General features: G+C 51.2%; 5 protein-coding genes across 5 annotated transcripts; 2 read left to right on the forward strand and 3 right to left on the reverse strand.

Annotated features, from left to right (window-relative positions):
* Positions 1-733: 733 nt before the first annotated feature.
* Positions 734-2,138, forward strand: ARP6 (Actin- protein 6; the record flags this gene model as incomplete). Its single annotated transcript, XM_053190431.2, has 2 exons — positions 734-1,169; positions 1,228-2,138. 2 exons carry the CDS (start codon positions 734-736, stop codon positions 2,136-2,138), a joined length of 1,347 nt encoding a protein of 448 aa, XP_053052361.1.
* Positions 2,139-5,707: 3,569 nt separating this feature from the next.
* Positions 5,708-7,189, reverse strand: N0V96_009760 (uncharacterized protein; the record flags this gene model as incomplete). Its single annotated transcript, XM_053190432.2, has 2 exons — positions 5,708-6,734; positions 6,891-7,189. The coding sequence occupies 2 exons, from the start codon at positions 7,187-7,189 to the stop codon at positions 5,708-5,710; spliced, it is 1,326 nt and encodes a 441-aa protein (XP_053052362.2).
* Positions 7,190-10,709: 3,520 nt separating this feature from the next.
* On the forward strand, positions 10,710-12,983 carry N0V96_009761 (uncharacterized protein; the record flags this gene model as incomplete). The annotated part of the gene is made up of 2 exons (XM_065758741.1): positions 10,710-10,714; positions 10,994-12,983. The coding sequence occupies 2 exons, from the start codon at positions 10,710-10,712 to the stop codon at positions 12,981-12,983; spliced, it is 1,995 nt and encodes a 664-aa protein (XP_065612806.1).
* A 697-nt stretch (positions 12,984-13,680) lies between these two features.
* On the reverse strand, positions 13,681-14,568 carry N0V96_009762 (uncharacterized protein; the record flags this gene model as incomplete). Its single annotated transcript, XM_053190434.2, has 3 exons — positions 13,681-13,726; positions 13,778-14,204; positions 14,265-14,568. 3 exons carry the CDS (start codon positions 14,566-14,568, stop codon positions 13,681-13,683), a joined length of 777 nt encoding a protein of 258 aa, XP_053052364.2.
* A 4,412-nt stretch (positions 14,569-18,980) lies between these two features.
* N0V96_009763 (uncharacterized protein) lies at positions 18,981-20,711 on the reverse strand (the record flags this gene model as incomplete). Its single annotated transcript, XM_065758742.1, has 4 exons — positions 18,981-20,085; positions 20,143-20,291; positions 20,356-20,489; positions 20,555-20,711. 4 exons carry the CDS (start codon positions 20,709-20,711, stop codon positions 18,981-18,983), a joined length of 1,545 nt encoding a protein of 514 aa, XP_065612807.1.
* Between the last annotated feature and the right edge of the window lie 1,101 nt (positions 20,712-21,812).

Raw genomic sequence — 21,812 nt, forward strand, 5'->3', positions numbered from 1 at the left:
CTGCACCCCACGTCGCACAATGGCTGGCGCTGCAACCGCCAACTTCGTCTCATTGATGCCAGTTTCGCACTTGCCATAGTCTACTTACCGCAATTGTGTCCTAGTCATGTAATCTCGAGATATTGGGTGGCCGGGACTCACCTGGCGCGGGATAGGCTTTCGAAAGTATGCATCTAAGATAGCGTACGCGAAACGATAGAAATTTGAATCCAAAATGGAAGTCAAATGTAGAGGTATTCAAAGCCTCGAATACGTTGAGGTGAGATTCAACATGGCGCAGAAGATAGCCGTTATTTCTGGCACGTCAACTCATAACTTCAGGTGAGCACAACTAAATGTACGCATGTCGCGAGTACCAGTAATGCATGTGAAGGACAGTGCAATATGGGGCCCAGGATACATCTCAAAAGCGCTCATCGAAGGAGACGCTTTTCGCAGCTCAAGCTGGTTTGTGATATTGGATAATTAGTTCAGGTCGGAAAGAGTTTACGACACTTTCAACGGTTGCAAGCTCTTGGCACAACGGGAGTCGCATCCTATCCATGTCACTGGTCTGGCTCTGTTACGTCAGCAGTATCGGCGTTGGGCAGGCCGACCACCGACTGAGAAAGTCCAATAGTGGAGGCGGACGGGTAGAAGTCCAAGCTCGGGTGCCTGGAATTGCCAGCGCAAGGTTCACGATTTCGTCAATATTTTCCAGTGCGACGCGCTCGCTCCATTGCAAGTCATCTCCATGGCTGGTGGCCGCAATACGAAGTCTTCGGGCCCAGTGCCTCCGTCGCGAACACTAGTTCTCGACAATGGTGCGTCGACCATCAAAGCAGGTTTCGTTTCCGACGACCACACCGACGAGCCCCGAGTAATACCAAACTGCATCGCCAGAGACAGGGCGAGGAAGGTCTACGTCGCATCCGACCTCGAAAAATGCCGTGATTTTGGCGAAATACAGTTCCGTCGACCGGTCGAGAAAGGTTACATTGTCAACTGGGAAGCTCAAAAGGAGATTTGGGATCACGAGTTCTTCGACGACAAGGCGCCGCAAAAGTGCGACCCCTCCGAGACCAGACTGCTCCTCGCGGAACAACCAAACTCGTTACCTACCCTACAGGTCAACTGTGACCAGATAATATTTGAGGAATATCAGTTTACCAGCTACTATCGTGGCATTGGTATGTGGCTTAATCCCCTTGCAGGTCTCATCGACTTAGCTGACCTTTGTCTTCCCAGGGGCCTCCTTCAATGCGTACCACGATATTCAAGGTATCCTTCAGACCCCCCGAGACCCGAATTCGGTGCCCCAGATTCCGGCCGAAGCTGTGCTGCTCATAGACTCTGGCTACTCTAATACCGTTGTCATGCCTCTTCTCAACGGCAAGCCCCTGCACTCCGCTGTTCGAAGGCTGGACGTTGGTGGGAAGCTCATGACAAATTACTTGACGCGTTTACTTTCTCTGCGATACTACGACATGCGAAACGACACATACATCGTCAATGAAATCAAGGAGCAGGCTAGCTACGTTTCTCTCGACTTCAATGGCGATCTCGAGAAGACCTGGAAGGGCACGAGGGGCGAGAAGAGGGAACCGTATGTGACGGGAGCCGGCATTGCCAAAGACTACATACTGCCCGACTTCCACTCCAAGGTGAAGGGCGTCGTCCGAGACTACGATCCTGCTATGCACACAAAAGCAAGAAAGATGGCAGCGCGCGCCGCTGACAATGACGAAGACATACTCACGCTTCGAAACGAACGCTTCTCTGTTCCCGAACTACTCTTCCAGCCTTCTGACATTGGACTCCGCCAACCCGGCCTCGCGGACGTCATCATGCAGTCCCTCTCCGAATTGCCGGTTGGACTTTGGCCTGCGCTCTTGGCTAATATCGTCGTCGTTGGCGGCAACGCCTTGTTTCCTGGCTTTATTCAGCGGCTAGAGAAAGAGCTTGTCAAGAGGGTTCCTGATGCCTGTATTGTGAGGGTAGCGCATCCCGTCGACCCTATCACGAGTACCTGGCATGGCGGCGCCAAACTGGCCAACCATGCCGATATACACAAGCTGTCTGCCACGAAACAAGAGTACGAAGAGTACGGCGGCGCGTGGGTTGCTCGAAAATTTGGCTCTGGAGACACCGGTGTTTGAATTATTACTTTTCCAAGCACCATGCAGAGCAATTGGTCACTTTCAAACATCCCTAGGATCTTCACATCCGCGTATGCCCTGCAGGTGTACATCGCAAGTCTATGGGAACAAAAGCAACCTCCATTCCAGCGTCTAAACAGTCGAATGTTTCTGGAGTATATCAGACAGACCGCTCCACGACGCCATCTGCCACGGGTATCTATGCTGCGAGCTTTTGTCGATACGCTTTGGCCAAGTAAGGACTCTCTTCCCCGACAATATGGGGTGTCTTCACATCCATTAGTATCGACCATCCTTTTTGTCGATATCGAAACGGCTTTGGGCATACTATAGACAACCTACTTCGAGCCAATAGTTTCGCACCGTTTTAGGCATTCTGCGGTGCCAGCCGCGGCACCGGTTCCGACAGCCGGGATATCGCGTCGTAGCTGTGCAAACTTTGCTGACAGCGGGTTTCCTCCAAATGCCGCTGCTACTACACTTGGAGGAAGATCGAAGAGCCCATTAGCGACATTATGGGTGCCGGCGTCTTCCGAGCTCAGGGCCGAGATCAGAGTAGCATTATCGCACCCTAAAGTGGTGAGCATGGGACAAGATTTGGAGGCTTTAACGAAGCTCACCTGTGTTTTGCATCGTGTGCAAACTACCTTGGGGAAAGATTGTCATCATCCCGGGCGCCAAAGTTGTCTTCACCACCCGAGCTCCGTTCTCTAGCGTCATGTAGGTCTCGGTAGTCCCCTGGACGGAAACCACGTAATTGAAAGCACGAGCGTGGCAATGCGGCGGTAGCATAGAGCAAGGACCGAGACTGATCCAGGCCATGGTCATACCATTGACAACAGTTGCTGGAAATGTCGCGGCATTGGCGTTGACAACGCCTCCGGGGTTATTGGTGTGGAATTCGTGGGTGAAGTAGTTGAACGTCCAGTCTTCATCATCGGGTAGAATATTAAGCTTATCAAGTTCTGTTGGACTTGTCCTCAACGATCGAACAAGATCTGGGTGTAGGATGTCGTCTGTGGCGTTAATGAAGGCGGCAAATAGACACAGCAGCAAGAGGGAGGAAAGCCTGGTTGGCGACAGGGCGAAAATGGCCATGTTGGACGTGAAGGATTAGGTTAAGGCGTCCAAAAGGCGTCCAACTGTATCTTGAAGATGCCGTTTCTAGATCGGTGGTCGTCCTCCCTCTGGCGAACCAGGACGAGGCGAATTTATACTAGCTCGTGGGTCTTAATTCGGTGGCCAGGTAGGACGCCTAGATCCATGGAAGTCACCACGAGATCTCAGGGGGTACCATGGCAACGGAGCAGTCTCCGCTTGAAGTATAGACCAACAGGATATAGCAAATAGGCGTAGAAGGCCATCTGCTGGAATCTCCATCTAGCTTTCTCGAGGCTAAAGCCGTTGTTCTGGGTATGCGATCACGAATCCCTTCCTGTGCAGCGCACGATCGACAATGACCTACATGGTGTCTGACCTGAGAATGGTGGGAGACGAGGCAGGGTCTTGAGAATAGGGGGGCCCTGAAAAAGTACAGAAACCCCGACTGTCCTGTGCTAGGAGACCGGTGCGACTTGCCACGTCCTCTCACAGCTGGTAGATGAATACACCAGTGCAAAGATGTTCACCCGGCTCGGACGAAGAAGATGTGCTCGGATACACTGGGCACTCAAATGAATGATCTCCTCGGGCTTGGCATATCAACACAAGGACCAATCCAAATCCCGTTTCTGTCTATAGCTTACTATCGTCCCTACAATCTTTTTTGCCTGGGGTTTCATATCATCAACAAAGGTGTGCTATGTACGAAAATTGGCGTGTGACTTGAAGTGTCCACAGGGTCGTCCCAGATGACAAAGTTACGCCAGAGAAAGAGCGGAGAGGAAGCAAGGCGCTGTTGTATCTGTCCAAGTAAGCTCGTGATACCGTCACTCCCACTTTTGCAATCTGGTACGGCAAGCTATCCCCTACATAATCGTAGGCTTTCTCGACGAGGTCCTCCTTCCACAATATCGTATAGCTCCATGATTCCGCTTGGTCACTAGGCCATGTTAGGTCGTCGCATGATAATTAGAGAAGAGCAATGTCCCTTGGGCGCAGCCACGCGTCGTGGTTCCTCGAAAGTCTCGTAGTCGAGGTGACGGCCGAAGTCGGAGCCTTGCTCGAAGTAATCAGTCCAGGCATGTGGTAAGTGTTCAGCATCGCATCAGGGAAATGTATACTTTCACTAAACTAAGATGGAAGCATTCACGGATGGTCCGGGGTTTATGACTCGTGACGACGACTGGAGTTTGAGGCAAACTGTCATGCCAAATACCTGTGAAACAGAGTGTTTATTCCCGGCAATGGCCAGGTTGAGCGACTGGGTGACGTAGCAATGTAGTGGAGTCATGTTTGGCATAACTACCGAATGATTTCTTCCTTCCTGATGCGATATGTCGGTGTCAATGACGGAACTTGATCTGGATTGAATCGGCAGGAGAAAGTATCGAGTAGACGAGGAAGACTGACAAAGGCCCGAGGAAAGATGCCAACTAGCGAGGACACAATCATGGTGATAGTCTCACCTATGAATGGGGATAGCAGGCAGCCCCAAACAGCCGTCTATAGACGTCTCTTGTCAAGGGTATCACCATTACAGCACATAGGAAGTGGGTGTAAAGGAGTTGGGATTGAGGTCAAAGGTTGTCTAATACCGCTAAACCATTGGCAATCAACGCCTCAAACGCTTTGCTTCAAGGGTATCTCACAAACGATGAAAGCGCTTGTTGACGTGACGAGAGCTCGCCGGCTCTGTAAATGTAGCCCATGTAGAAAATCAAAAAGTACACAAGTTGGCCACGTGAGACGGGCCGTAAATCGTGACCCAAAGCTAACAAGCCCTTGGGTGCGCCGCTTTGCCGCGCTCGAAGATGCAAGTATGAGGAACGTCTTGGAATTTTCCAATCCCGAGAGTGCCACCAGCCTTGAAGAGCTTCAGTTGGTCTCAAACCCCGCAGCCTGCGGTGACTGAACAGCGGTTGGCGTCTTTCGTTTCGTTTCGCCCGAATGACACCTCCCTAAAGGTGTCGCAAGAAGCGACCACGGCTCGAGCACCCTACCGAAAGAGTTAGCGATCTGAACGCATCAACGAGGTTGCGGGGATCGAACAGTCACACTGCGAATGTTAGCCAAGGCACAAGAGATGCCGTTCGGGAGAGGCGGTCTTACGAAAGTTGAGGTTGACCCCTCGTTGTGAACTAAGCAGTAGCCACCGCAGCAGCCCCTACAGAGCCTCTGTGTACGATCAATGCAGTCGTGGCACTGTTTGCTTGCCATCAGCTCAGGTCTCTTCGACAAAGATCCTGGGTCTAGAATCGCCACTTACATTACTACCGCATTCCCAGCAGCTTTTCGTGATACGAGCCTAAGGTTGGTGATCCCTGTCAGCATCATCGGGTCGCCGATCGTGACGTATACTGTTCGCTGGATAACGGAAACTCAAGAGGAGCGAAAAGGGGGAGGGACATGAATAGCATTGTGGCATACACTTTGGAACAGGCCGGGCCAGACGGCAAAGGACGTCCGACTCAGCCCAGCAACACCCTCTGCGCATCAATGATCTCGCCCATGGTGCAGTCTGGGAAGCAGGCGCCATTTCGTACCTTGATCTTGGGCTGGCTCTCGTGCTCTTGGTGCTGGACCCAAGCACCGCCCTCGGCGTCGACGACTATCACATCGGTGTCGGCCAGTTCGGTCACAGCGCTGGGTGTCTGGTAGCATTCCTCGCACCACCACTTGTTGCAGCCGGCGCAGTATCTCTCTCGCAGGCAGTCGATGCATCGAGCCACGAAGGACGATTCCGATCCGGTACAGAGCTGCGGTGCCGTTGCGGCCTTGACTGACGAGGCCAGGAGAGGCGGAGGGGACAGGAGAGGACGTTGAATCGCCGGAGTCCCGCTGTGGACTGACATACCTTCGGGTGCAGCACCACAACCGGCACAGCCGCCCAGGGCGACTGTCGCTACGGCCCAGTGCCGGGCTGAGGCCGGGGATCTTACCTTGCCGTAGGCAGGCGAGTTCATATGGTGAGGTCCGGTGCAAGCAACGGCATCGAAGGCAATGATGCCGTGGCAGTCAACCAGAGTGTTGGCCCACTCCTCGACCAGCGGACGTGCGATGATGCGGCCTTTCCTATGGTACCAGTCCTCTTCCTCGCTTCGTAGCGATGATGTCAACGCCTGCTGCGACTTGGCATTCCACCCTGCGCTGATCTGCGCTGCGTGCGAAGCGGTGCCAGAGGGTACACTGGGTGCTGCCAGGGAGAGCAGCGGAGTATCCTTGGCACCGAAAACGTAGAGACCCTTCAGCCGGGGCATGTCCTCTGGTCGCGACGGTCTGCAGGCATATTGAAGAGATGCGCACAGCTTGCGCTCGTTCAGGTTCTTGACGCCGCGGATTGACAAGAGTCGCACGCTGTAGGCTGGGTCGAGGATGATTTCGTGGCAGAGCTCAGCCGTCACGGACAAGCCGTCTAGGATCAGCGTCTGCACGTCTTGGAGGATGTCCTGTCGGCGGATGCCTGAGAAGATGCCTCTCAGCGGACCGGAGTAAAAGCTGGTGAGAATGGCGCGTTAGTCGAACCGTTTAACAGCACCACCGTCGGCCCTCTCCGGCATCCCCACCGCGTCTAAATACCGCGACCGGGGGTAGGGAGAAGAATGTCACCAACGTTGGAGAGAGGTGGAGTGGAGTATGGTAGAGTGGACGCACTCATCTTCGGTCAGATTCTCATCAAGTTGGACATTGCGCCAGACTTCACCACCGCGATCAATGCCGTCGATTTCAAACTGCGCCGCGCGTACGTGGGTCAGATCAAGATGGCGGAATACACCAGAGGTGTGTTTGACCAGTTCTCGGAATGCTCGGCTCGTGGAGGCAAGACTCAGGCGATCATAAGCGGAGAGGTGAGGAGCTGTGTGGGCGAGGATGAGAGGATTGGACAGGAGATGGAGGAGATTGGTGACCGGATTCTGGTAAGGCGTGTAGGCGTCCTCGACGTCCTGGAGCATGTTACGGCGAACGCGCGCGAAGGGTGGAAAACGGGGGAGCAGAGGCGAGGTATTACGCGACGGCCGTAAACCTCGAGGGTCCGCGGCGATCAGTCTGGAGGTTAAGAGTTGGTGAGGGCGTTGTTAGACGGGAAAAGAGAGGCTGAGAGCCAGAAAGCTGAGTAGGTGGAGCGGAGGCCGTCGAGGGAGGACGGGCAGAACTCGGTCGTAAGCGCAATCGCAATCGAGCTTTGGTGTCAGACTGATGATGCTCACTGTTTACATGGGAAGATAAGAGCTTTCGGCTTGGTAAGGTAGAGATCTAGATTGCCAGACCAAAGACGTCTTCGGGCGGACGACGTGTCGCTCTAAATATCCACGGTATCGAGCCCTGCCAGGTACAAGAGAGAGGACGGTGGGCTACGTAGTGTCCGGGAAAGACAAGAAACGTGGGAGTGTCTATCCTTAGCTTTGCGGTGAAGAGGTACCCCGTCACGCCCTCAAGCAAAGCGAGACAGGGAACTTTGGAAGCCATACCTAGATGTACATCGAGCAAGGGACCTTGGGGGTCAACCGCTGCGTACGTACAGTCAACAAGATGCGCCGAGAAATGCAGCACGGGCAGGCTAGAGCTGTGCAGGCTAGACCGGTCCAAGGTCCAAGTGGACGGTCGTCCAGATTGCCCACACACCCACCCCGTGCCATCATCCACATCCCATACCTCTCTCTACCTACCCACGTCCCTCCCCCTCCCATCCGGGCCTTCGCACCGTAGAGGATGGCACAGAGCGAAGAGCGGAGGGCAAGTAGAGACGTAAGAGTCACAGGTGTTCCCACTATCCACTTGTTGCTCGCCTTTGGCTTCCCCAGAAGCTTGCAGGGCAGGTATTATCGGCAGAAGGTGGTAGCGTGGGTTGTAGTGTAACCGTGTAGCATCCATCTGGGGTTGGCCCGGTTGAGTCGACCGTCGGACCCTGAAAGAGAGGATCGGCCGTGTCCAGTCAATGGAGTCATTTGTGGCAGACGCGGGGCAAAGAATAGTGCGGTTGAAACGGAAGAGCTTCAACCCGCCGCCTGGTGCGGTCTTGGCAACAGCACGGCGACAGAGAAGGTCCGCTGCGCTGGCACCTTGACATTGACGTTGAGAACCTCTCCAAAGTATCCGTACGCCGCGTTTTGCTACTCGGTACCTTACTCCGTGCCAAGCATGCAGGCGTTTATGCGCCCTTGCTGACTTGAGCGACAGCTTTGGAAAAAAGAGAGAGGGTATGCGTAGAGTCAGGAAACCTAATAAGGTACGGACCGAAATGTGAGGCACTGGACGGGGGTTGATGTGTATGGAAACTGGTTGAACCTTGGGTGAAGGCCCGAAGGGTTGTGAGAAGGGGGTGGGGGAGGATTGGGGGTGATGATCCGAGTTACGGTGTGTTGTTGAGTTCTGGTGCGGTACGATGAGATGAGTTGATGAGGTGTAAAGTACCTACAACAAAGTATACTGCTCAAGCAGGCCATGTGTGTTGACATATTTTTCATCAAAAGCAGATATCGAAAACGGAGATTGCAGATCTAACAATGTTTGAATGTCAAGACTAAACGGGGCTTGAATGAGCCCAGGTGCGCATAATCGCGATGTCTTGTCCGAGATAACCGGGAGGATCTGTGAAATGATTGCGGGACATTCGTACGGCTATACGGAGTATTAACGGAGTAAAGAGACGAGAAAAGGTCTCCCCGGTCATGCTGGGCACCAACCTATGTCCATTACGGATACAAGCGCAGGTTCTTGACCCCCTCCTCAGGATGGCGCTCTCATCTCATCCCGCCCCGTCAAGCTCCATCCCGCGCAAGAAAGAGGTATGCGGGATCCAAGCTCCAATGAAGGTTGTCGAGCTGGGCATGTCTTGAAAGTGTTACATGACCAAATTAGCCGCTCCAACCGCTTAAACCTGCCATGATTGAGCGGGGATCGCTGGGCTGCCTGATTACCATAGATTATTGAAGCCCACCACCCCCTGCACAGTAGCACGACTGCCGCAGCGCAAGCTTGTTGCTGGTTCGCTTTTCGGTGTTCCTGGCCAAATCAAATGCGAAAGCTTGGTTGGGGATGGCTTTGCCGGATATGGTAACTTCGATCCCATCCCCAAAGTCACCGAGCCAAAGGTGCCAGGCGTTCCAACCTCACACAGGCTGTATACGGTACGACAGCTTCGCTTCGCAGGGTGGCACTTATCTACATAGTATCAACGAAAGCGTTTCGTGGGGTAGGTAATAACCAGTTGCCATTTGAGTGTTTCCGCTCCGCTGCTCTGCGCAGCCACGTTGGCAGTCTCACGAGTGACCACCTTACCTTACTTCACCTCACGCTCAGCTGCACCACACATAACGTACTCTGTATACTCCTCAAGGCTCCGGTGGTGCCGCCTTTGACTTTTGTCTGTCAACCACCGATAAGATGGCGCTCTAGCACTGCGGGATGTCCCTTGGCCGGCGCTCGACTCGAACTGCCCATTTCATTGTGTCTGCTCTGCGTATCTCGGGTCATGCTACCTCATCCTGAAGTTGCGACTCGCAGCGGAGCAGCTGTGCGTGCTCGCCTGTCCGTGCCTCTGCCTCGAGAAGTCCCATATCTGCCCCATTGCTCGGTGCGGAGTTGCAAGTTGCTGCAAAGACGTTGAATACCTGGTGTGGTAGTGTCGAGCAAGCTGGGGAAGCACAGGGAACTGCGAGTAGGTATCCGTACCTGTGGTGTAGGTATGTACACTAGGTGGTAGGCTAGAGGGGGTTCCCATGCCTATTTTAGGTATTGTTTCGGCGTGCTGATCCGCTAGCTAGCCCTGCTCCGGGGGGGCACGGAGTGACAGTCCGGAGTCGCGGAGTCGGGAGTTTTGGCCACATTTGTTTCTGCTGTTTTTGGTGAATGGGGAACCCAATAGTAGAAGCATGAATGATACCAGCATGAGGTGTGAAGGACTCAGGTTGCGTTGCAGTGGTTGAGTGCTCAGTGGTTCTTGTGTTTGGCGAGTCGGGATATGAGGCTTCTTGGCAGATGCACATCATGATTCAGCTTTATTTGGCATTGGTTGAGTAGTATTCGTTTTATCTTGGTTTTCTGATTGCACGCTGAATGTTGATCAAGGGCGTGCGCAGAAAATTAATGGACCAGCAAATATGCCAATGCCCAGCGTGGGCGTGGACTATTGACGACTGTAATTGAGAAGGTCTGAGAAGCTTCCCATTTGGACTCTTGGGGGTTTGGGGCCTTGGCCTTGTAGCAGCACTGTGAAATGTGTTTAGTAAGCATTTCTCTCATTTCCATTCTTGCGCCATCGTCGGCCGCCAGTCGGAGGCCGGCCAGCCTGTCCCCGGATCCGATTGTTCCTTTCTGGGGGATGCCTCATGAACCTTAAGTAAGCAGGTACGGCAAGATGGCATACAGGTGGCCGGTGAGAGTTGAGATTGTGGCGCACGCCTAACTCCACTGCATACATAGATAGGTACCTTAACACTCGGCTTTCTCCTTGAGGCTTGGGCGGCCCACATCATGTCGTCAGCGAGTCAACCTGGAGCTTGTTGACCTAAGGTACTGTGGAATCTCAAAGAATCCAACCAGCCTGCTGATTCATCGACACTGTCACCATGATACATCCCAATTAACAACACAAATCCTACTCTGGAATTTACTTGCTATACCTTCCACAAATGCCTTTTCACGGCTTGGGTCACCTCGACTTCAATCCACCGGCCATGCCCAGATACAGCAACTCGATCAGCAGCCCTTTGAGCAGATAACGTGGTCGTTACCCCTCCACCCCACCTTACCCTCAGCGACGGCCGACGCGTCGAGCAACGAGAATCACGATACCTTATTCGAGATTACCGCCCTACTCTGACTTGGACGAGACTCTGCTACGCCAATATGGAGAACGAGCAACCCGAGTTGAAGTGGTCTGCACCATTTGCCGTCGTGCCTCCCATCAAATCTGCCTCAAGAGACCTGCGCGGTGACAAGATCCTGCTTCCCCAGTCCGCCCTTGAACAATTGCTCGCAGCGTCCCCGAGACCACCCGCGCCCTCTAATTCGACCTTCACTTCCTACGATCCCTTCAATCCATACGCGCGACAGCAGCAGAGTCTCTATCACGAAACCTCCCAGCAACTACCGAACCCTTTGATGTTTCGGCTGGTTAACCAAAAGAATGGAAATACTGTATACGCCGGCATCCGCGAGTTTTCGGCCGAGGAAGGGGACATTGCATTGGGGCCATATCTCATGGATGCTTTAGGGCTACTTCCGACTGACTTTTCTGACGATTCTCTCCCAAAAGAGCCATCTGAGTCGACCTCTGACATGGTCCTCGATACTGAACCACGGTTGATGGTCCACGCCAAGCAACTACCCAAGGGCACCTACGTCCGGCTCAGACCCCTCGAAGCCGGCTACGATCCCGACGACTGGAAGTCACTTCTCGAACGCCAGCTGCGCGAAAGCTACACAACACTCACAAAGGATACGGTTCTGTCTGTTCGCGGCGTCAAGGGCGAGGATTTCAAGTTCTTGGTCGACAAGTTCCTGCCAGAAGGTGACGGCATTTGCGTGGTCGATACAGATCTGGAAGTGGATATTGAGGCTTTGAACGAGGAGCAGGCCCGCGAGACTATGCGCCAGATCATGGCCAAAGTTCAGCCTGGTACTTCCAATGGAAGCTCAATAGGAGGCGAGATCGACGTGTGGAAGCCTGTCAATGGCCAGGTCTTGCATGGGGAATACGTCGATTACGAACTACCCTCTTGGGACCGGACTCGGCCCTTGACGATCGAGCTTTCCAAACTTGCTCACCCTGATCGTATCGACCTATTCGTCAGTCCGAGATCAGCACGACAGCGAGCACGACCGCGAGATTCCGAGTACGTCTTTGGCAACTTTAATCCCGCTGAAGACGGCATCAAATCCATTACTATACAACCCACGAATGTCGAGATGGAGACTGCTGAAGAGCTTCTCGTTTCAGTCTATTGCTACCCGCTGGTAGACAACGACCAAGTCCCAAACCCAGCATCCTTTCAACTCAGGGCCAGAGCTGAGGCGGGGTACGCATCAAGAGATGTGCCTTTTGACTCGGAACACAGGGATTCTAAGTCTTCAGACGAGGAGCAGTGTAAGAACTGTCTGCAATGGATCCCTAAGAGGACAATGGTATTGCATCAGAACTTCTGTCTTCGGAATAACGTTGCCTGTCCAAAGTGCAAACGTGTCTTCAAGAAGGGGTCGGAAGAGTGGGAAACTCACTGGCACTGCGAGCATGACGATGTCTTTGGAGATTCACCGGCGAGCAAAGCCAAACATCACGCTGTGCGTCACACTGAACAGCGTTGTCTGGGCTGCGAATATGCAGCTCCGTCCTTGGTGGAATTGGCACTACATCGCACAAGCGTCTGCCCTGGCAAACTCATTCTTTGCCAATTTTGTCACCTTGAGGTACCACAAGAGGGGGATCCATCCAATCCATCGGCAGAAACAATCTTGTCCGGCTTGACTGCACACGAACTAGCAGATGGCGCGAGAACCACCGACTGCCACTTGTGTGGCAAGATTGTACGGATGCGAGATATGTCAGCTCATATGAAGCACCACGAGCTAGACAAAGTGTCTCGACGGAAGCCCGACATCTGTCGCAACATCAACTGTGGTCGCACCCTACATGGCGTGGGATCTGCTGGAGCTGTTGGGGCCGGAACAGCAATGGGTCAGGGACCTGGTAATGATCTTGGTCTCTGCTCACTGTGCTTCGGCCCCCCTCTACGTCAGCATGCATGACCCAGAAGGCAAAGCTCTCCGGCGACGTATTGAGAGAAGATATCTCAGCCAGCTGATGACTGGTTGTGGTAAAAAGTGGTGTGGAAATGAGTGGTGCAAGTCAGGTAGGATGAATCTTGGACTTGATGCGAAGGGTGGCAGCGCGCAGGCCGCTCTTCCGCTCGTGAAGCCGCTCGTGCAAAGCATTCTTGAGGTGAAAGAGGCTATGTACTTTTGTGTGGATGAGGCTTCACAACGACGGAGGAAATTAGCGGAAATGCTGGCAGGTGAGGGTGTGTGGGACTTTGAATGGTGTATAGCGGCATGCGAAGCGAGCTCGGGAGATTTGGATAAAGCGCGGGAATGGCTGACCAATTGGGCGCCTACGAGATGATTGAGAGGGCTAGCAGCATTTCGGGGGACACATCGAATCGTATCCAGAGGCGTTGGCAGGTATAGAGCATTGTTGATACCACATAGACGTGAAAGGTCGTATCCAGGACCAGGTTATCGGCGTTGGATAAGAGGGTAATATGGTTACAACTGTCTACAAATAGTCTTGAAATACGATTGGCAATAGGCAAAAAGATTGTTCCGCAAAAGGGTTAACAATAATGTTCATAAACTACGAGTGCTATTAATACAATTCCATATCTGACTCGGTTTTCCTGTGAGGCAAGGTAGCTCGCAAAGGCAAATGAGAGGCCAACCTCACGATCTAAAGAGGCTGATATCCCGCCGTAGATTGACTAACATATGGCGGTCTTACAAAAGTTAGCAAAAGTGTCTTTCGCTGGTGCTGATCAAGTCCTTACCTCAAGAGATTACGCGTGCCAACAATGGCTGCAGCTCCGCCGGCATAAATGCCGAGAAGCCTGCTCCAACCGGCGTTACCATAGGCGGATTGACCGACTGACAGCGCAATCAAGTCATAGACCAGACAGCCTCCGAAGATCCAGTCACTGATGCTCGACAACAATCCGAAGCCTACGCCGGTGAGAACCTTGACAGTGGTAGATGGCTGCTGGTGAACAAAGTATGCTACCGAGCCGTTGTGTAGCAGATCCAAGACGCCGATACCAGCAAAGGTTTTGGCAACGACGTGAGTGAGAACAGAGTTGACGGACTTTTTGTTCATGGGCGGAAGGCGATTGAAGATAAAGTACAGCTGGGCAAGGCTATTGATGACGACAAAGATATTTGCAACCTTCAGGTCAGATTTGTTCCAAAAGATCATCCATGCTTTTGAAGACAGTCAGCGCAGCTCAGATAGCACACAAAGGAGTAAAGATTGCTACTCACTAGCAATACAGAAGTTTCCAATGGCGTAGAAGGGTGCAAAGTCAACCATGGTGCCTACGTCGGGGGCCATGGGCTCTACTTTGGGGTCTGCCTTGTACAGGCGGTATAGCCAAGCAAGCTGGAAAAGTTGCTGAGGGAAGAAAAATCCAGCAATGAAGAAAGGTTGAGGCGACCAAAATGATAGGTTGGCGTCGTGAACATCCTTCATATTGGGAGTACTAAGCATGCCATAGTTTTGAGCTGCAAAGTCGACAGCGAAGGATAGCGGAGCCAACCATTTGGCAGTAGAAAGTGAGACGCCCATGTTGTGGGTTTCGGCTACGATATTCTGCGCGTAGGTTTATTATACTTCAACTCAAGAAGTAGAGTCCTGGCTCATGAAGCTCATGGAAATTGTGGTCGTGGAGGTGGTCTTATTTGATTGAGGAAGGATGGATTCCCCCAATGACGCTTTCAAGTGGTGTCGTGCGTCAGTAATGACTGGGTGGTACAAAGACTCGAGCTCGGGCACTGCAAACTGCCGATCTCCGACGTTCCGGCGATTTTATGAAAGTTACAAGCTCATGACGTGGACTCCCGTCCCTAATGATTCCACGTGCGACTGCGGCTACTCTCAAGGATTTCTATACGTCATTGATTTTCGGTAGCCCGGAAAAGGCCGCCGGATAAGACCCATATTTCCCGAATCATTCCTCCGCACGGTCCGTTCATTAGCTCAATCCGGACCTCCACCTCTCACACCCGCTCAAGTATTTGGATCCGACAAGGTGATAACTCATCTCGTGGTATAATCTCTATGTCTATCTGCCGTCGCTTCTCACTTTTTCATTAACATTTCCCATTGGGAAGTATGTCTCTTCGGGCATGTTGACCGTATCTCCCGCACCGCGCTCCACGTCGCAGTCTAGCTCCAGTTCAAATTTTCGCAGATTGGCAACGCTATTGACGTCGTCTTTGAGACCGGTGCGTAGTATGTCCCGAATTCCCTCCTTTACCTCGGACGAAGCTATCATAGGCCGACTCAATACGCTCAAAGGATACGTCAGGGTCCTACCTGTAGAACCTGACCCGATAGAGTAGTATCTTTCCTGGCCGCCACTATACTTCGACGTGAATCGTGGTTTTCGTCTCGTCTGGCCAATGGTTTCGATGGTCCGTGGCGGTGTGTCGATGCTAGTTATACCAAATGGTTGGTATGAACATGGCAACTTTTGGACCACCTTTCGTAAGGAAGGCACACATGAACAAGCTATCAAGGTGCTGATCTCTGCTTCAGACCACAGTATTGGGGTTGCAAGGTCATCTTTGACAATGTGTATCAGCTTTGATGATTAGTCTTCAAGGGGTATATTGCTCACGTGTGTCGTCAATTCCCATCTTGGTGACGGAGTGCATGCGAATCACAGAAATAGCGACAACCCTAGAGATTTGTCAGAACATGTTCGTGAGTCCTACTTTCTTCAAACGTCTGGCGAAACTCGAGAATGCATGTGGCACTCACAGTAAACCCAATGACAACATCGCGATGAGGCCAAGTCTTTTCACTAGCGGCAGTTGCAACTTCCATAACGTAGGGACTGGCTGTATGAATAAGATCAAGTCGGTGCAGAGATTGAATCCAAACTAATATATTTATCAGTCAGTTTGATAACGCTTAACCACATACTGTCACCAGGGCCGAGACTAGACTTTTCACTCACGCCGCTCCACCATAGAACCGGGAGGTCAAGGCAGCTTCCTTCCATACCTACGGTCCAGGCTTTCGCAATCGGTTTACATTGGAATATTGGGATGAGGCTCTCTTCGATGGCCTGACAGCAAAGGAAGAGAATAATGGCCCTGTTCATCACCACGAGTCTTCGATCTGGTAGCATTCGTATGTAGAGAACGGCGAAGGACATTTTAGCGAGAGCCAGACCGTAGCTGTACGTTGCCGAAGTCGCGATAGTCAACTTCCCTCGTGCCAACCATCATTAGCTATCGTCAGGACCGCAGAGATGATGTATCACCTTGAGAAATTGCTCGTATTCTGAAATACTGATATCATGGTGATGTCTGCCAAATCCTGAATGGGCCGCTGCGCATGCTAGTTAGCATTCGACAGCCGGGAATGCCAAGGAAACTGCAACGTCATGGTTGGACGTTAACTCACAGATCATGGTCGCAGTGAACATGCCCATCGCGAAAACCTATAGATCAACACTTATCAATTTTCCTCCGCGCAGAGTAGGTATGGCTGAACGAAATCAACGTACCCAGCTAGCGGTAATGAGAACTATACACAACTCAGCAATTTTGTTTGAATTCTACTCTCTCAAACGTCACATACCGTCATCGAGGCCGCAAGTTCTCAGACTTGTTCTGACGGCCATTCGTATGGAAATAACCAGTGTAGTGACACATATCATGGCTACTGTCGAACCGACAAGCGCTCCTACCATGTCATCCGCCATGATATACTCTCTTATAGCCGCCAACAAGGCTATGATATTCGCAACATATGCCCGAAATAACTCGAATCCTCAGGACTCCAAAAACTCCGTGAGAAGTTCGGTATTTTGCAGATAATGACACTTTACGCCTGAAGACACCGAGGGGTTTGCGCCTCAGCCCATGATTCTAGGCGTGTGGGATGACTTTGAGATGAAGGTGCGACGATTGATAACAAGTGTGCAGGCGAGAGAGCTCACAAAATTGGCATGAGTGTACCAAGCATCATAGGATGAGCAAATGACATAAGAAAGCGCTGTTGACGTTACTTATGCATGGTTGTGAGCGGGTCAAGCTGCAACGAGGAGTACTCGGCCCGCACAACATCACGAATTAAGTTTTCCCAAGACCATCTTGAACTAGTCAGTTGCTCAACCATGGTTAAGACACTCTTTGTTGTGTGTGTTACCACAGGTGGATGAGTTGAGTCGAGCAGGTTGTCGGCGTCAATGCATTGACCGCCGGAACTGAGCCAAAGTCAAAGGATGGTTACGAAGGTTGCTTCCAGAATCAGGTGATTTGACGATGATAGCAAGAGCCTGTGCAGGTTTTGCTTGATCACGGCCTTTGATCTTCGGGATATGAATTGGGTCCGAGCAATCGTTCCCCCAGGAACATGCATGTAAGGGAACCCAATATCTTTGTTCGCTGGGAGGGGGAAATCAGACGTGAACTCAAATGACAATATTAGCGCTTGGGGAGAGTTCCACTCAAGCAACATATAGCAAGCTTTTGCCTAGTAACATAAAAGCAAGCTCAAGATTTTGTTGATTGAGTTTACAGCAAGCACCAGTGCTCTGATACCTCACCAACGTGGAATCTCTTGGCACATCAACCACGTGCGAGTTGCAACGGTTCCTGGTCGAAACACATCGGAGTCTCGCGGTTTCGAGCAGAAGCTCAGAATCAAACGTGAGGTAGCGCCCAATAGGACTGCCCACGATGAATGTTTCTGCATGGATAAATGTGTGTATACGCGATTCGGACAAAAGTTTACCTATGGCCCCCTCTACCCAAGGAACATTCACGTATGTGGACAGTGGAGGTATAGAACTCGCTTGGGAACCATGGGATCGATGCACTCAGGAACGGAGAAGACTAGATCGAATGTTTCGCTGCATTAGCACGACAGAATAAATGATCACAGGGCCGTAGTAACGCAATTATTGACATATCTATAATTTAGATGTTTCACTGGCCATAGCTGTCAGTTCCAACCCACATTTTAGAAGTCCTGATCCATTGTCGCTGCCTCGCGGCGATCATTTCAAAGTTCAGAAGGTGTGGGGAATGACGTTGGGATCATCGTCCACGTTTACAATCTTTATCGGCTGAGACCGACTTCAAACGAATAAGGCACTAAGCCCGACAATTGATGAATGTGAGTGTGACGCAAAGACTGGAGGCTCTGCCAAAGCTCTAACATAGCATGATTCTTTACCTACTAATTTTTTGAATTGTGCTTGCCGAGAAAATCGTATGTATGAGGTCATATAAAGCAGAACTTCTGTCTTCACACCATAGAGATTCAGATCTTTGGCCTTGCAACTTTATTGGAGCCATCTAGCAGAGACGAAATATCACGGAAAGACAATAAGCGGCAGGAGGATGATAAGACTTGGAGATAGAAGCCCCAACAGTCGGAAGCTACGAATTCAGGGCGTATTGACCTGTCGACGAGTGCGTGACTATGATTCATTACGTCAATGCTTGGGCTAGCCGGCATGCTGATTGAGTACAAACTTGTCTCCTCGATGGCAAGATAACGTGAGTTGAGGGATGTTTTCTACACGATCGAAATCATGCATATCAAACTACGGATGCAGACTGGCTAGTCGAAGTTTCATCGCCCCTGAAGTTAAGCTTGATGGGTGAGGGACATGTTGACAAGACAGCATCTATGGCAAGATTATTCTATGGATGACGACCCCTGTACCGCACAGTTCTCAAGTCAATCGTCTAGCGCCAGTTCTCAAAATACCTTTTGCTTTTTGCAAGTCACGGAAACTCAAGTCCCAAACGCTTGGGATGTCAGAGAGGAGAGCACAGGGGTTGAATATCGCCTTCCACTTGACATTACAGACACGAGATCGTGCAGCATCTGAACAGTTATGCTGCGTGTATAGAAATATTATTTGATTATGCAAAGTGCCAAAGAATTGAAGATGTCCTGATTCCGTTGAAATGTAATAAGCTTGTCCAAATTTAGTCCTACCCATCTTGATCTTAAGGAGCGACATGGCTCAACCAAGGGCTACTAAGATCGGTGTAGAAACTTGCACCCTTCACCTTTGTTGGTGCTCCAGGTGTGGTTACGTTGCAGTTCTGGATCCAATTACCCTGGTTCTCAAGCTTCGTGGCGACGTATTGCTTGTAATCCTCCAGCCGACAAGAAGAACCAGGACCGCTGTTGCAAGTAGGTATCGGGTAGACAGCATCGTTCAGACGAATGCGAATATATGTCGAATTTCGGCTGTCTTGGATCGGGGGTGACGGCTGTGTGCAGGTTGATCTTCTGATCGTTGGATTCCGGCGGGTAACATTAGTGAAGTTGCCATGTGTGGCGTTTCCAGCCCCGGCACAGTTCAATCTCTCGAATGCAATAGTTCCCCGCATTGTTGTGAAGCGAGAGCTGACGAAATGACGGCTATCGTCCTTATGCGTACTTGAAAGAGGCTGCTGCTTGTCGAATACACCTGAAGCGGCCACTAACTGGTTGAGCTGTCCATCGTTGAGGAAGGAGACGAGAAGCTTTGGTAAATTGAAAGTGCTCCCGTCGCCGCGCTTGCCGGTGACCGAAGGTCCCTGAACGAAAATGTCCATCAATGCGTTTAAATAAGGAGTCATCATGGTCTGAGGCACATCGGTACCAAGGCCGACTCCGTAGTAGTAGCGAAGGTCCTGGAAGTACTCGTACTGGAGGTATTCTTCGTCCGAAAAGATATCACACCAAGGTGAGAGGCGGCCGGTGATCTGACTTTCGAAACCACAAAGATAGGGTATTTGCGACACATCGCTTTGCGTAAGTGTGAGGTTTCCATCGACGAGTGCTTGCAGGCGGGTTAGAATTGGAGGAATGTAGACGTTGTTCCACGCAGCCACGTAGTCACCTCCCTCCGTATCCTTGAAAGCTGGGCACATATCAGACGGCGCCAATGAGTCGCCAATGCCAGCGGTAAAGCCTCGAGATGTCACTGAAACGATGTCACCGAGCAAGGTGGCATTGGTTCCCAAGAAACCGCGAACAAACAACTTGGCAGTCTGTAGGACTCGAGAGTAGTTGTTTGCCCAGACCATGAAGTCTTCGCCTTCAGTGTAGAGGCCCGGATATCTAACACAATTAGCACATCTGTTCTGTTGGGTTTGGATGCTATCGAGCAGAAATCACCTGGTTCGCAAAGTGTACCCAAGATCGTGAGCCTCTTTGTAGCCCGTTGGACTCAAATTAGCAATTTGAGACGATGGATTCGTTAGCGCTGTTTGCCATCGCGGCAAAAAGCTCAAGCTGCCAGAGGCAGTATAGTTGCCAGCTTGGAACTGCACACCAAACCTTCAGCTACAAACGAACATGCTTTAGATGACAGACAAATATGTTACTGACTCGTTCCTGCATCGAGACCCATCCATTGTAAGCGCCAGTATCTGGGTATCTCGATCCATGCCGAGAAATATACGCTGCTTGGTCAACATAACAATTCTCCGGGATTTCGGATGAGATCTCGTTGACGTTAGGTCCTGACAAGCGACTAAAGGTAAGCGGTGCTGAACGATCGAGATGAGGGTCAGATAGAGAGATGTACCTGCGAACCAAGGCCCATTTGCGCCCAGGTGTTCAAGAGGGTGCTCGGCGGATTCACTGGCCGGTAAATTGATGTCTTGAACTGGCGCAAGGAATCTTGAACTTCCCTCTACCAGGATTGCCGCGAGGCATACCAAGCCAAGCTTAATGGGTGCCATTGCAATTCCTTTTCTGTGCCGCGCAACAAGAGACCTTTGCATTCGACATAAGCTGCCAACTCCTCGTTATATACAATCATAGTTAGCCATCGGCCCGGTCATTGCCGGCCACGTGCTCTTATCATGTTGTTTACATTCATTCGTCTTGCGTGGGCCATTGTGCCCAGTCGGGCAGGGTGTCACTGGCATCGCCAGGCACGTGATGAATGCATTAACGTGATTCGACAGCTAGCATGAGGTTGTGGGGAGCAAACGGGGATGGAATCCCAGAAAAGACGTTTTCTCCGTACGTACTTCCACTAGCGTTGCCGACCGCCCTTGTTCCCCTAGCCCCCGGGCCTGTTCCCGGAGACACCACGACAAACAGTGAATAGACGATATGAAAACAGAAAGTTATTTAAATCGTAGTTGTTTTGGGAATTTGAAATACGTTCATATCCAATTAGAACCAATCCGCGATATCACACTCATGAGCAGCTAGTAAAGGACGAATGAATGACTAGTAACTTGGAGGGGGATATATGGTCACGGAGACCACCTGATGGTTGATCGATAGTCTGGGTAGCATCGAAATGCTGATGCGCCATAGTGGTGGAAGTAAATTAATTCGGAAAGATGAGAGATGGAGAGGAGATGGGAAACCAGGAATGACACCAATTTCGGCCCCATGAACATGAACCTGCTAAAACATTTGTCTGACCTTGATTAATAAGTCGTTCACACTTCGTTGGAGATTGAAATCTATGTGTTCAAGCATGATGAACAGAAATGTATCTATATTTGAAATGCGAAGTGCCAGTGCAGTTCATGAAGTAGAGAAAGTTGGGATTGAAACTATTTGGCATCGACATGACGGGTCTCATGTAACTGAAGCAAGTCACAAGCTTTTCTCAACATTAATGAGTTTAATTGTTGGTTTCAATGACCTGGAGCTTCGCAAAATATCCGATCATATTGCATTATACTGCTAAGTGGTTTACATGATAGATGTTGCGAAAAAATTCCTAGTGCAGGAGCTCGATCACACCGACGCTTTTAGGACGATTACTACCTATAGTTTGTAAGAGCCACGTAAATAGAAATCTCGAAAGCGCTTGTACT

This window comes from Colletotrichum fioriniae, assembly GCF_027942845.1.
Source record: "Colletotrichum fioriniae strain IMI 355084 chromosome Unknown scaffold_12, whole genome shotgun sequence".
NCBI classification, from domain to species: Eukaryota; Fungi; Ascomycota; class Sordariomycetes; order Glomerellales; family Glomerellaceae; genus Colletotrichum; species Colletotrichum fioriniae.